At 35.0% G+C, this 16,171-nt stretch overlaps 1 protein-coding gene across 1 annotated transcript in view; it reads left to right on the top strand.

Annotated features, from left to right (window-relative positions):
- The window catches only part of CFAP44 (cilia and flagella associated protein 44), a 139,059-nt gene that overhangs the window by 33,812 nt on the left and 89,076 nt on the right, over positions 1 to 16,171 (top strand). The window contains exons 7-8 of the mRNA XM_074214521.1: positions 1,363 to 1,477; positions 4,861 to 5,025. Of these exons, the coding sequence (XP_074070622.1) occupies positions 1,363 to 1,477; positions 4,861 to 5,025 (280 nt within the window). The remainder of the gene's footprint in view (positions 1 to 1,362; positions 1,478 to 4,860; positions 5,026 to 16,171) is intronic.

The following is a 16,171-nucleotide window of genomic DNA, read 5'->3' as shown; positions in this document are numbered from 1 at the left end:
TGAACTCCATGCTCATTCTATTATAATAAATGGAACTAAATACATTTTCTACAAAACACTACTTCATGGGATCTTAGAATTTCAAACCATAAGGGACCTTGAAAGTCATTTTTCATAATCTCTTCCTTTCTTTTAACCAGGAGCCATAAAGGTTCAGTGTCTAGTCAGTAGCTCCAGGTTATTCAAACGTTCTTTGGTATAATTATTCAACTTGTTCTATATAAAACCAACACTATGCTTGCCTAGTGCCAAACATCATGAAGAAGATTCTGATGAAGGATGGAGGAGCCCAGGGAGGACATCCTCCTTGAATTGAAGGGGCATTTGAATTTTCTTTATTCAGGGAGTATATGATTATTCATTATTTAACAATGATTTAGGCATATTTTCTGTTGGAATTTTTTAGAAGGGAAAAAGCTTCAGAGAGAGAGAGAGAGAGAGAGAGAGAGAGACAGAGAGACAGAGAGACAGAGAGTCTGCTTTACAACAGAACAGTAATTGAACCAGATTTTAAATGATTTCATTTCATCCTGTCAAAATAAAATGCTATGAGAAAGCTGGGAAACAATTTTCACAGTTAGTGTTTCTGATTAAGGATTCATTTCTAAAATACATAGAGAATTGAATTAAATTTATAAGAATAAGTCATTCCCCAATTGTGAACAGTTCAGAGAGCTAGGACAGTCCTGAGAGACCTTCCATGGACAATGCTATTCACATCTGGGAAAAAAAAAAAGCAAAACTATAGAGTCTGAATGCAGAATGAAGCATGCTAAGTACACTTTTTTATTTTATTTTATTTTTATTTATTTATTTATTTGCTTGTCTGTTTATTCATTTATTTATTTATTTGATTATTTATTTATTTGTTTGTTTGCTTTAGTTTTTGCAAGGCAATGGGGTTAAGTGGCTTGCCCAAGACCACACAGCTAAGTAATTATTAAATGTCTGAGGCCAGATCTGAACTCAGGTACTCCTGACTCCAGGGCCAATGCTCTATCCGCTGCGCCACCTAGCCGCCCCCTACATACACTTTTTAAAAACTTTTTTATGTTTTTCCTTTCTTTCTCATGTTTTTTCCTTTCCTGTTGGTTCTAATTCCTATTTCATAATATGAATGATATGGAAATATGTTAAATATGATTGTATAGGTACAACTTTTACCAGACTGTTCACCAGTATGGGGAGAAGGGAGGGGAGGGTGGTAGAAAAATGTGGTGTTCATAAATTTGCTAATGGGTAAATGCTTTGCATGTGATTGAAAAAATAAAATAAAATTTCAATTGAAATAATAAAATAAAATACTAAGAAAGAACATTTACACTGAGGGCTATTTGCATTGTTTTCTTCTTCTGTGTTTAGGTTCTGGTTAATGGCCTTAACATTCACTGGTCTTAAACTGCAAGGATTTTTGGGTAGGTTTGGCAGAACAGCAGTGACAGATATAGAAGGTTATGTAGAACTGCCTGATGGGAAAGTAAGTACTGTTTCTTTTAAATTTATGCAATTGCATAAATAAGGAAGTCCACCAACAGAAAACTCTAAAATTTGTGTGTGTGTGTGTGTGTATGTATGATATGTTTTCATTGTTATAATCAGTATGCATATACTTTTTTGTATTCTGCCTTTCATTTAACATTACTTAATATCAACTTTTGTACAAATTGACATACTTGTACTTTAAAATAACAATATCTTATTTATAATAGTGTATGTGATATAGTATTAATAGTATAAATTTAGCATTCCTTCAGTAGATATAAGTCCCTACTGTGGGTGAGAGACAACTTGGAATAAAGATAGAGCTCTGGTCTACAAGTAAGAAAAGACCTGAATTCAAATTCTACCTCTGATTCATATAAACTGTGTTTCCTTTTGTTGTTGAATCTATTCAATCATATCTGATTCTTCATGACCCTGTGGATCATATTGCCTAAAGGGTTTTCATGGCAAAGATATTGAAGTGGTTTGCCATTTCCTTTTTAATAGAATAAGGCAAATGGGGTTAAGTAACTTGCCGAGGGTTATACAGCTAATAAGTTGTGGCGCCCAGTTTAAACTCAGGTCTTCCTGACTCCAAACCTAGCACTTAATCTACTGTGCTACTTAGCTGCATAGTTCTATATAGCTGGAAACACGATTGTATAAATTACTTCTCTCTCCATTTCCCATCCCTCACCCCTTTACTATTATTTACTTGGTCTTTATCACTCAAGGTGGAACTGTTGGATCCAAGGTGATGAACAGCTTTGTGGCTGTTACAAGTTAACTACCAGGTAGCTCTCTAGGGAAAATAAATGAAAATGTAAGATACCACCCACATCTTTACCAATAAGGAATCTCATCTTTTTAATTGATTTTTGTTGGTGTAATTGGCATCTTGAAGCTTTTTTTTATTTATATATATCTTTTATTTTTAGTAAGGCTGTGTAGTCTTTTTATATATACAGCCCATTTTTCCCTTGATCAATTCTAAATTTGGTTCAGTGTCTAAGATAAATATACTAATGAACAAACTCAGTTTAATGTCCAACAACATACAATTTGGACAATAGACATTCTTAGAACTTTGGGTTTCTAAATGTAGGGTAAATCCAAATTACAATTATATTCTTATATGCTTCCTGATGAATTTTGCCTATTTTAATGAAAATATTGCCCTGGGAATTTAATTATGTTTACATCAAATATATTAACTTACAGAGTATTATTGCTGGGTTGTTGAGAACTGGGGGTCTGGTAAGAGAGTCCCAGGAGACTTTCACCATCTCCTGCACAAAGATAACTTTGAATATAGACGTCTGTAATAGTTTTCTTGTGAACAGGATAAAAGTTTTTTTTCCTAGGAGGTTGATTCTCTTTGCTAATAGACATAAGGATCCAGAAGAGGCTTACATCATAAGTGTAGAGCAGGCATGCTATGGTATTTGATAATCAAAAAATATGTTTCAGCCTACACTCTGAGTCCATATCCTCTCCATCAGGAGGTGAATGGAGTGTTTCTGCCTGGAATCCCTGCAATTCTGACTTTTCATTATGATCAGAGTTCCCAAGTCTTTCAGAGTTGTTTGTTGTGAAGAAACCAAATCATTTTTAGTATTTATTCTACACCATCTTTCTCTGCTCCTATTTCTACATATGCATTTTTAAAAATCTAAGCGGTGCACTTATTAAAAATATTATTAGTTTTACTATATCCTTTTTTTAACTCATAATCTAGTTAGAAAGAAAAGATTAATGCAAGTGAGACAATTAGTGAATACCAGATGGTATCTAAGTAGGCATTAGATTGAATGATCTGAAGAATACATTATATATCTCCATTTAAACATTTTTATTTCCTTTTTTAAATGTTCAGAATGCAACATAAAATAAAAGAACTTTGATCCTAAAAATAAAAATTAGTGCATTGTGCATTTCTGTTTATAATTAGCATCTAGCAATTTAAATTTTATTAAGATAATTACTTTAAAATAGAAATAGTAAAACAGTGAAAAAATCATTCTTATAGTACATCATTTTCAAATTTATGTGCTTACAAGAAGCCATATCTGGACACCACCTTAGTGGCAACTATTCAAATTGTAGACACAGTCTTCGGTGAAAATAAATGATCTCTGATGCCAGCCTTGCAAAACCGAAACTGCAAATTCTAATTTTAACCCTTAAGTTTTCAGGAAGATATAACTCTCCCAATGATAAAAATGGAACCAAATTTTAAGAATTTGATTGACTAAATTGAACTTAAGTCCTTTTGTTTTTTTAGGGGTTTTTTGCTAGGCACAGAATAACATTTTTTTAAAAACAGATTCCACCAATAAAATAACAAAATGACAAGAGCTGAAACTAGGAATTCATCTAATGGAGATAATAATGAAAGTTTTAGTAATCTGGGAAGACTTGATGGAGGACTGATGTAGGCTCTATAGATAGAAAAAGAGAACAAAAGGAGAAATGTAGTGGCAGAAAGTAGTTTTATGTGTGGGGGATATTGAGAAAACTATCTTGATTGGACAAGAAATTTATGTAAGGAAATAGTAATAAATCAGATGAGCTAGAGTGGGGTCAGATAATCTTGGAAGACCAGACAGGATAATTTATGCTCGATATAGAAGATAGTTGAAAAAACTCAAAAGGTTTTTAAACAGAGGAGTGACAGATGAGATTTTAGTCTGGTGATCAAATGTAGAATGGATCAGAGCAATGATTCTTAATTTTTTTGGTATAATGAATCCCTTTGATGGTCTGGAGAAATATCTGGATGGAGCCTTTCTCATAATAATGTTTTTGAATAATCAAAGGAAATGCTCATTTCAGTTAAAAGTTAATGGAAAATAAGATTTAATTCCTCAGTCCACACTGGAAGTTCATTAACCCCTTGAAATCCAACAGACCACTTAGGGGTCCATGAACCGCAAGTGGAGAATCCCCAGATTAGAAAGAGAGTCAGAAATCAGACAGGAGACTGTTTAAGCAATGTACACATAAGATGATGAGGGCTTGAATTAGACTGACATCAATGGAAATGGAAGAGAAGATACAGATAGGAAAGACATTTTAAAGGATGACTCCATAGAACTCTGTGATCCATTTCAAAGACAAATTAGAAAAATAAGTTGAATTGGCCCAAAGAAGACTTCCTAGAAGACAATAGGAAGGTATGTATGATGTGAGAGGTACTCTGACTCTACTCTTGATTTAAAATATGGCTTTGCCATATGTAGTGGAAGACCTCCCCTGACTTTACCAAGCACTTCAATCATTTATGGAATAATGCATTAAAGCAACACTTTCTTAAAAAGAAATTGATTCTCACCACACATATTTAGTGATGAATGTTTGTTTCTTTATTCTTGAAAGGTATTATCAGGATCAGAGTGGGGCAACTTGCTGCTCTGGGAGGGGGGTCTCATCAAGGTAGAGCTTTGTCGACATGCACGAAAAAACTGCCACATTGGCCCCATTAACCAGATAATGCTAGATGAAGGGGAAGTCATCACAGTTGGAGAAGATGGATGTATTAGGGTGAGTTTCTTTTTGGAATTGAACAGAATCCTTTTTTTTTTTTAATTTTGAAGTCTTGCAATCCATCTCTTTCTTTTTTTAAATGATATTTTATTTCATTTTTACAATTAATGTTACGAAAGTTTTTCAACATTCATCCATATGCATATGCATATTTTTAAATTACAGAATTTCCTTCCACCTTCCCTTCCCACCCCCTTCCCCTCAATGGTGAACAGTTCTGTGAAAACTGTATGTTCATATTTGTGTTTAACATGTTTACAGATTAGTTATTTTTGGCATGAGGAATCAGGATTAAGGGAAAGGAAAGAAAACGACAAGATAAGAAGTACATATGAGAAATTTATAAAAAGTAAATGTTCAGAGGGCAGCTAGGTGGCACAGGGAATAGAGCACCAGTCCTGGAGTTAGGAGAGCTTGGGTTCAAATCTGGCCTCAGACATTGAATAATTACCTAGCTGTGTGGCCTTGGGCAAACCACTTAACCCCACTTGCCTGGCAAAAACCTAAAAAATCAAAAACAAAACTAAATGTTCATTTAAAAAGTAGGTTGATTCAGATTCTGAAAGGTTTTTTGTTTTGTTTTTTCTTTCTCATGATGGGGATAACATTGTCCATAGCTGGTCTTCTAAAGTTTAGCTATCCGAACTGCTGAGAGGTGCTGCTTCCATCAAAGTTGATCAACTCACAATGTTGTTGTTAATATGTACAATGTTCTCTTGGTTCTGCTCCCTTCACTCAGCATCAGTTCTGGCAATTCATTCCATGCTTTGCTAGAATTTGACCATTTATGGTTTCTTATAGAACAATGATATTCCATAACATTTATATACTACAACTTGTTCAGTAATTCCACAGTTGATGAACATTCCCTCAATTTCCAATTCTTTGCCACTACAAAAAAGGCTGCCATGACTATTTTGGAACATGTAGGACTTTTATCAATTTTTTTAAAGATTTTATTTATTTTGAGTTTTACAATTTTTCCCCAGTCTTATTTTCCTTCCCCCACCTCCCATAGAAGGCAATTTGCCAGTCCTTACATTGTTTCCATGGTATACATTGATCCAAATTGAATGTGATGAGAGAGAAATCATATCCTTAAGGAAGAAACATAAAGTAAAAGAGATAGCAAGATCAAACAATAAGATAGAAGTTTTTTTTTCCCCTAAATTAAAGTTAATAGTCCTTGGTCTTTGTTCAAACTCCACAGTTCTTTCTCTGGGTACAGATGGTATACTCCATCACAGACAGCCCCAAATTGTCCCTGATTGTTGCACTGATGGAATGAGCAAGTACATCACGGTTGATCATCACCCCCCATGTTGCTGTTAGAGTGTACAATGTTTTTCTGGTTCTGCTCATCTCGCTCAGCATCAGTTCATGTAAATCCCTCCAGGCTTCCCTGAATTCCCTTCCCTCCTGGTTTCTAATAGAACATATACACCACAATTTGCTAAGCCATTCCCCAATTGAAGGACATTTACTTGATTTCCAATTCTTTGCCACCACAAAAAGGGCTGCTATGAATATTTTTGTACAAGTGATATTTTTGCTCTTTTTTCATCATCACTTCAGGGTATAGGCCCAGTAGTGGTACTGCTGGACCAAATGGTATGCACATTTTTGTTGCCCTTTGGGCATAGTTCCAGACTGCTCTCCAGAAAGATTGGATGAGTTCACATCTCTACCAACAATGTATTAGTATCCCAGATTTCCCACAACTCTTCCAACAATGATCATTGTCCTTTCTGGTCATATTCACCAATTTGAGAGGTGTGAGGTGGTATAGCTCAGATGCTTTAATTTGCATTTCTCTAATAAGTAATGATTTAGAGCAATTTTTTATATGACTATGGATTGCTTTGATCTCATCTGTAAATTGCCTTTGCATATCCTTTGTCCATTTGTCAATTGGGGAATGGCTTTTTTTTTTTAAATTTGACTCCGTTCTCAGTATATTTTAGAACTGAGTCCTTTGTCAGAAATACTAGTTGTGAAGATTGTTTCTCAGTTTACTAGATTTCTTTTGCTCTTGGTTACAGTGGTTTTGTCTGTGCAAAAGCCTTTTAATTTAACATAATCTAAATCATCTAGTTTGTTTTTAGTGATGTTCTCCATCTCTTCCTTAGTCATAAACTGCTTCCCTTTCTATAGATCTGACAGGTAAACTACTCCGTGATCTTCTAGTTTGCTTATAATATTTTTTTATGTCTAAATCCTGTATCCATTTTGCTCTTATCTTGGTATAGGGTATGAGGTGTTGGTCTGATCTAAGTTTCTTCTATACTAACTTCCAATTTTCCCAGCAGTTTTTATCTAAGAGTTTTTATCCCAATAGCTGGATTCTTTGGGTTTATCAAACAGCAGGTTATTATAATTGTTTTCTGCTATTGCACCTAGTCTATTCCTTCCACTGGTCCACCACTCTATTTCTTAGCCAATACCAGTCAGTTTTGATGACTGATGCTTTATAATATAATTTTAGATCTGGAAGGGCTAAGCCACCTTCTTTTGCACTTTTTTTCATTGAATCCCTGGAAATTCTTGACTTTTTATTTCTCCATATGAATTTACTTATCACCTTTTCTAACTCATTAAAGTAATTTTTTGGAATTTTGATTGGTAGAACACTAAACAGATAGCTTAGTTTTGGTAGAAGTGTCATTTTCATTATATTAGCTTGACCTATCCATGAGCAGTTAATATTTGCCCAGTTATTTAATTTGTGTGAGAAGTGTTTTATAATTGTTTTCAAAAAGTTTCTGAGTCTGCCTTGGCAAATAGACTCCCAGGTATTTTATATTGTCTGAGGTTACTTTGAATGGGATTTCTCTTTCTAGCTCTTCCTGCTGTATCTTGCTAGACATATATAGAAAAGTTGAGGATTTATGAGGGTTTATTTTATAACCTGCAACTTTACTAAAATTGCTAATTGTTTCCAGTAGTTTTTTGGATGATTTCTTGGGATTCTCTAGGTATACCATCATGTCATCTGCAAAGGGTGAGAGTTTTGTCTCTTCCTTCGCAATTCTAATTCCTTCAATTTCATTTCTTCTCTTATTGCTGAAGCTAACATTTCTAATATGATATTGAGTAGTAGTGGTGATAATGTTCATCCTTGTTTCACCCCTGATCTTATTGGGAATGCCTCTAGCCTCTCCCCTTTGAATATAATGGTTTCAGATAGATACTGCTAATTATTCTAAGGAACAGTCCATTTATTCCTACACTCTCTAGTGTTTTTAGTAGGAATGGGCATTATATTTTGTCAAAAGCTTTTTCAGCATCTATTGATCTAATCATATAATTTCTGATAGGTTTGTTGTTGATATAACTAATCATACTAACAGTTTTCCTAATATTGAACCAACCCTGCATTCCTGGGATAAATCCTACTGATCATAATGTATTATCCTAGTGATAACTTGTAATCATTTTGCTAAGATTTTATTTAAGATTTTTGCATCTATGTTTATCAGGGAGATAGGTCTATAATTTTCTTTCTCTGTTTTAACTCTTCCTGGTTTAGGTATCTGCACCATATTGATGTCATAGAAAGAGTTAGGCAGAGTTCCACCTTTCCCTATTTTTCCAAAGAGTTTGTATAGAATTGGAACCAATTGTTCCTTAAATGTTTTGTAGAATTTACTCGTGGATCCATTGGGCCCTGGAGAGTTTTTCTTAGGGAATTCAATGATGGCTTGTTGAATTTCTTTTTCTGAGATATAGTTGTTTAGGTATTTAATCTCTTCTTCATTTAACCTGGGCAACTTATATTTTTGTCAATATTCATCCATTTCACTTAGATTATCAATTTATTGGCATAGAGTTGGGCAAAATAATTTTGAATTATTACTTTAATTTCCTCCTCATTGGTGGTGAGTTCACTTTTTTTATTTATGATACTAGCAATTTGGTTTTCTTCTTTTTGTAAATCAAATTGACCAGAGCCTTATCAATTTTATTGGTTTTTTTCATAATACCAACTTTTGGTTTTATTCATTAATTCAATAGTTTTTTCGCTTTCGATTTTATTCGTTTCTCCTTTAATTTTTAGAATTTCTAATTTGGTATTTAATTGGGGATTTTTGATTTGTTCTTTCTCTAATTTTTTTAGTTTCATGTATAGTTCATTGATTTATTCATGTAAGCATTTAGAGCTATAATATATCCCCTGAGAGTCGCTTTGAATGAATCCCATAGGTTGTGGTATGTTGTTTCATTATTATCATTATCTAGGATAAAATGGTTAATTCTTTCTATAATTTGTTTTTTAGTCCACTCATTTTTTAAAATGAGGTTATTCAGTTTCCAATTTGTTCTGGGTCTGTATCTCCTTGGCCCAGTATTGCATACGACTTCTATTGCATTGTGATCTAAGAAAGATGTATTCACTATGTCTGCCTTTCTGCAGTTGATCATTAGGTTTTTATGTCCTAGTACATGGTCAATTTTTGTATAAGTTCCATATACTGCAGAGAAAAAGGTATATTCCTTTCTATCCCCATTCAGTTTCCTCCATAAGTCTACCATATCTAATTTTTCTAACAATCTATTTACCTCAACTTCTTTCTTGTTTATTTTATGATTCGATTTATCTAGATCTGATAGCAGAAGGTTGAGTTCTCCCACTAGTAGATTTTTGCTGTCTATGTCTTCCTGTAGTTCTTTCAGTTTCTCCTCTAAGAATTTGGGTGCTGTCCCACTGGGTGCATATATATTCAATACTGAAATGACTTTATTGTCTATGGTACCTTTTAGGAGGATAAAGTTTCCTTCCTTATCTCTTTTAACGCTATCTATTTTTGCTGCTGCTTTGTCTGAGATAAGGATTGCTATCCCTGCTTTTTTTACTTCAGCTGAAGCAAAATATATTTTGCTCCAACCTTTTATCTTAAATCTATATGTATCTTTCTGCTTCAAATGAATTTCTTGTAAGCAGCATATTGTAGGATTCTGGTTTTTAATCCACTGTGCTATTTGCTTACGTTTTAAGGGAAACTTCATCCTATTCACATTCAAGGTTATGATTACTAATTCTTTATTGCCCTCCATGCTATCTTCCCTCTGTTTGTATTTTTCCCCTCCCCCCTTTTATCCATATTCCCCAGTATTTTGTTTCTGAATACCACCTCCTTCAGTGTACTTGCACTCCTATATCACCCCCTCCTCTTTCTTTCCCCTTTCCCTTTTCCCTTTGCTTTCTTCTGTTATTTCCCCTTTTTTCCCCCCACTCCCCTTCCCTTTCTCCATCCCCTCCTCCCCTTTTCTCCTTTTTATACTTGAAAGGTTGGATGTTTTATAAGTTAACTGAGTATGTGTAGGTTGACTTTAAGCCAAGCTTGATGAGAAGATTCAGGTGTTTCTCTTCTGCTCCCCTCTATTACCATAGGTTTTTTGTACCTGTTAGTGTAATGAGATTTACCCCATTCAATCCCCTCCCTCCTCCCGTCTCTTTCCTGTACCCCTTTTTAAGGAGGTAGTCTTTTTTAGATCATTCTATCTAAGTCATAGAAAATTCTGAGTGTCTATCCCTTCTAGTTCAGTATATTCTATCAAATAGAGTCAAAATTCCTGAGAGTTATTAGAATGTTTCTCCCAAGTGGGGTTAAAGCCAGTTACATCCCATTAGATAGCAGTATCATGGATAGGTCATGAATGTCTATCATTTCTGGCTAGGTATATTCTCTCTGTGGGAGTTACAATTTTCAAGATTTATGAGAATCTTTTTTCCTCCATGCTGGGATATAGCCAGTTTCAACTTACTGGATAGCATTTTTTTCCCTTTTACTGCCCTCCCCCCCTTTTTTTTACCTTTTCATGTGTCTCTTGAATCTCCTGTTTGATGTCCAAATTTTTGGTTTAGCTCTGATGTCCATCTTTTTCCCTGGAAGAGAAGGCTCAGCTTTTTGGGATAGTGGATTCTTGGCTGCATTCCAAGCTCCCTTGCTCTTTGAAATATCTTGTTCCAGGCCCTTTGATCCCTTAATGTTGATGCAGCCAGGTCCTATGTGATCCTTACTGTGGCTCCTTGATATTTAAATTGTTTCTTTCTGGCTGCTTGCAGGATTTTCTCTTTTATCTGATAGTTCTGGAGTTTGGCCACAACATTCCTTGGTGTTTTCATTTTAGGATTTTTTTCTGGTGGGGATCAATGTACTCTTTCAATAACTACTTTGCCCTCTGATTCCATGATATCAGGGCAGTTTTCCATCACTAGATCCTGTAATATTAAGTCCATGCTTTTTTTCTCTTCAATGTTTTCAGGAAGTCCTATAATTTTCAGGTTGCCCCTTCTCGATCTATTCTCAAGGTCAGTGGTTTTGTTGAGGTATTTTACATTTTCTTCTAGTTTTTCTATTTTTTTTTATTTTGTTTAACTGATTCTTGCTGTCTCATGGAGTCATTAGTTTCTGTCAACTCCATTCTTTTTTTGGGGGGGAGGACTTTTCTTCATTAACCTTTTGCAACTCCTTTTCCAATTGGTCAATTCTACTTTTGAAAGATCTTTCCATTTGACCAATTGAGGTTTTAAGAGAATTAATTTTTTTTTGTATTTGCCTAATTGAGGATCTGAGAGAATTATTCTCATTTTGTATTTGTCCAATTGATTATCTGAGAGATTTATTCTCCTTTTGTATTTGTCCAATTGTACTTTCTAAGGTTTTGTTTTCTTGTTGCAAGGTTTTGTCTCTCCCAAATTTTTAAGCTCCTTCCTTATTTCTTCAAGGAAGTCTTTCTGTGCTGAAGACCAGATCATATTCTCCTCAGAGGTTCCATGTCTCTCTGAGTTAGGGTCTTTCCCTTCCAAGAATTTTTCTATGGATCCACCTTTCTGCTGATCCTTCTTCATTTTGCTAAGACCTGAGTTGGGGTGGGGGCTGGTTCACAGGGGCTTGGGATCCCTAAAGGCTTTACTCACTGAGTGCAGTTTCTCTGGCTGGCCAGTAGGAGGTGCTGGTTGCTTTCTCTGGAGTGTCTGTGACCTTGATTGAGGCCTTCTCCCTCTTCTTCAAGGGAGGAGTTGGAGCTATTGAATTCTTTTGCCTTCAATCAATGGTGGGCTTTACCCTGGCCTGAGGTCATTCCTTAGCTGGGCAGGTTCTTCTGCTCACACACCTGGGCCTGAGGCAGAATTAGTTTGCATTTGTTTGTTTGGGAGGAGGTCTGAGTTGTAGTGGAACTCTGAGTTCCTCAGACCAGAGGAGCAGATGTTGTCTGCAGCTCTCCTGCTCTGGAACACTCCCCCCAGCCCCTTCCCCAAGCTCCAGGGGGACAGCACCAACACCAGAGCCTCTGCTCCCTAGCTGACTTGATCCCCTGCCATCTAGCCCCACCCTGATCCAGCATTTCCGGCTCTTGGGCCCTCAGACTCCCAGTTCCAATTTAGCTGCTAATCTTGCTGATTGGGGCTGATCCTCCCTCTGAGCCCAGACTCACCTGCCTGAATTCAACCAAAGCTGCTGCCAGAGACAAATCCTGAGGTAGATGTTTTTTCTCCTGGCTTTTCTTTCTGGGTTTTGTGGGTCGGATTTCTGTTAAGAGGTTTGTTTCATATGATAGATGGGGAAAGATTAGGAGACTTTAGAACTGTGCCTGTCTTTTCTCCGCCATCTTAGCCGGAAGTCCTTTCTCTAATTTATTCATGTAAGCATTTTAAGATATAATATATCCCAACAGCCTCTTTGACTGTATCCCATAGGTTTTGGTATGTTGTTTCATTATTGTCATTATCTAGGATAAAATATTTAATTCTTTCTATAATTTGTTGTTTGATACACTCATTCTTTAAAATGAGGTTATTCAGTTTCCAATTAGTTCTGGGTCTATATCTGCCTGGCCCAATATTGCATATGATTTTGACTTTTCCCATTTTTTTATGATTTCTTCTGAATATCAGCCTAGATTGGCATTTCTGGGTCAAAGGGTATAAACAATTTTATTGCTCTTTGGACATAGTTCTATATTGCTCTCCAGAATGGTTGGATCATTTCACAACTCCAAGATTTCATTAATATGTCTGTCCCACAACCTCTTCAGCATTGATCATTTTCCCTTTTTTGTCATTTTAGCCAATCTGATAGGTGTGAGGTGGTACCTCATAGTTGTTTTAATTTGGAGCATTTTTTCATATATATATATATATATATATATATATATATATATATATATACACACACACACACATATATATATAGCAATATATGTTCATATCCTTTACCATTTCTCATTTGGGGAAAATTCATCTCTTTCTTAATGGTTGGAAATAAGAATAGTTATAATTAGAAGTAAAGTTGAATTTCTCTTAAAGGCTATTTTATAAAAAAGTGTGTGCTGTAAGATCAGACTCTTAATTCTTTTGTTCCTTGTTCAGTCATTTTTTAGTCATATCCAACTATTTAGGACCCCATTTAGGATTTTCTTGGTAGAGATACTGAAGTGTTTGTCATTTTCTTCTCCAGCTCATTTTACAAATGAGGAAACTGAGGCAAACAGGGTTAAGTGACTTGCTCAGGGTCACAGAGCTAGTGTCTGAAGTTGTATTTGAACTCAAGAAGATGAGTTCCTGATTCTAGGCCCAGCAATTTATTCACTATGTCACCTAGCTTTTCCTTATAGCAAGGGTTATAAATTTCCAGAAGGAACTATACTATATTTTATTACTTTTTATTTCTGAGACGATTCCTGGTGATTTTTAGGTTTTTGTTGACAATTAAATTAAAATTATATTTGTCAATTAAATTAGAACAATAAAGGCAGTAGACAAGACTTCACTAATAAAAATAATGATAATATCTTTTATATAGTACAGACACTGTTCTAAGCACTTCACAAATAATGTTTCCTTTAGTCCTCACATAAACCCTGAGAGATAGCTGCTATTATTATCCCTATTTTACAGATGAAGAAACCAAGGCAGAGGCCAAGGGACTGGCCCAGAGTCACTCAACTAGCTAGTGAGCAAGGATGGATTTCTTCTCAAGGGTGTCCTGATTCCAAGCCCAGCATTCTGTGAACTACGGTGTCACCCAGTTCATTTTCTAGTACAAGAGTATCCAGAACTTTCACTCATAAGTCGGAAACTTCCTGCATTAGGTCACCACTTCTATTTGACATAGTATTAGGAATTCTAGATATAGTCATAAGACACGAACAAAAGAATTGAGGGAATCAATATAGGTAAAAAAGAAACTAAATCATCACCTTTTGCAGAGATTTTTATGATAGTATACTTAAAGAACCCAAAAGACTAACAGGTAGTTGAAACAATGACTTAAGCAAAATTCATCAGTATTTATGTATAATCAAGAAAATTCAGCAAAGAGAGAAGATAGCAAAGAAATTCCAGCTAAAATAAGCAAAGAGTAGGTAGAATACTTGGGAGTTAACATGCCAAGATATATATAGGAACTCTAGAAATATAGCTAAAAACCACTGTTTGTGGAAATAAAGCCAGGCCTAAATAATTGGAGAAATATTAATAGTATGTGAATAGACCTAGATAGTATACTAAGAATAGCAATATTGTTTATGAAATGAATTACTTTACAGAACTAGAAAAATAATAACAAAATTCACAGTGGCACAAAAGGTGAAGAATCTCAAGGGAAATAATGAAAAAAAAGTAAGACCTAAAGGAGTCTGGTTAGCAATAACAGATCTCTAGCTACATTGTGAAAGCAATAATCCTCAACATAGTTGGATACTGATTTTTAAAAAAAGGGAGTTTGATCAATGAAATAGATTAGGTGTAGAACATACAGAAGAAAATGTGTCTCATACTCTGGTATTTGATGAACACCAATTACCAGGGCCTGAGATAAGGACTCACAATTTGATTAAAATCTGGGAAAACTGGACAACAGTATAGAAGAAGTTAAGTTTAAACCAGCACCTTACACTTATGCCAAGAAAAGATCCAAATGAATTTGTAGCCTTGATACAGAAGATCACATCAGAAAGAAATTAGAGAAACGAGGAAAATATTACCAACCTATCTATAGAGGAAAAATTCTTGATCAATAGAAGTGATGGAGATAGAAAGGATCACAAAAAATAAAATGGATAATTTTGTTTTGATTGTATAAACTTAGAAAGGGTTTGTATGAACAAATTCAATAAAACTAAGATTAGAAGAAAAACAATTAAATGGGAACAAATCTTTGCATTAAGTTTCTATGATAAAAGTCTTATTTCTAAGATACAGAAGTTTCAAATTTATAAGAATAGGAGCCAATTCTCAATAAATGATTTAAGGATATGGATAGATAGTTCTTAAGTAGAAAACAAAACTAGGCTATTTATAGCCATATGAAAGTAAATGCTCTTACTCAGTAATAATAGAGAAATATGTATTAAAGTTAGTCTGAGATTCTACCTCACATTTATCAGATTGACAAGTGATGTAAAAGGGAAAAAAAAGATAAATGTTGAAAGAGCTATGGGAAAATATATCCATTGATGCACTTTTTGTGGAGGTGAGAATGGTTCTAAATATTCAGAAAGCAGTTTGGAATTATTCATAAAAAGTTACTAAACAGGGCTTGGCCTTTGACCTATCACCAAAGAACTTGAAGAAAGAAGATAAAGTCCTATATGTATAAATATATTCATAGAAACTCTTTTTAGGTGGCAAAAAAGTTGAGCCCCCTTTACAATGTTCTCTCCTTTTGAAGTATTGAGACTCCAGCTACAGTTCAGATTAGACTACGACCAAGCCTACTACTTATCACAGTCCAAAACCAGCTTCTCCATTTGGGGAATGGCTGAAAAAAATGTGGTATTTGAATAAAATAGAATTGTATTGTATCACAAGAAATAAAGAAAAAGATTGCTGAGTCCCTGTTCCGGACTCCAAAATCTTCCCCAGGAGGGGAAAGGGGTGGGAGACAAAGAAGATGAATTTATTCCTATACTCCAAGGTCTCCATTTATTGAACCAAATACCAGTGTTTAAATGCCCTTCCCAGTCCCTTAATCCACTCCCACTCCCATGGCACTTAGTAAAACAAGGCCCTGGTGCTCAAGGACACCAGCTGATGATAGTTGACAGTGCTCCCACACACAACAGTCCCTAACAAAAGATGATTTCCAAGAGACTTGCAAAAATATATGAACAGATACAGAGAGTGAAAGGAACAGAA

Source organism: Macrotis lagotis, chromosome 1, assembly GCF_037893015.1.
Source record: "Macrotis lagotis isolate mMagLag1 chromosome 1, bilby.v1.9.chrom.fasta, whole genome shotgun sequence".
Taxonomy (NCBI): Eukaryota; Metazoa; Chordata; class Mammalia; order Peramelemorphia; family Peramelidae; genus Macrotis; species Macrotis lagotis.
The sequence above is the reverse complement of the archived record's forward strand: the minus strand, read 5'-3'. Positions and strand labels throughout refer to the sequence as shown.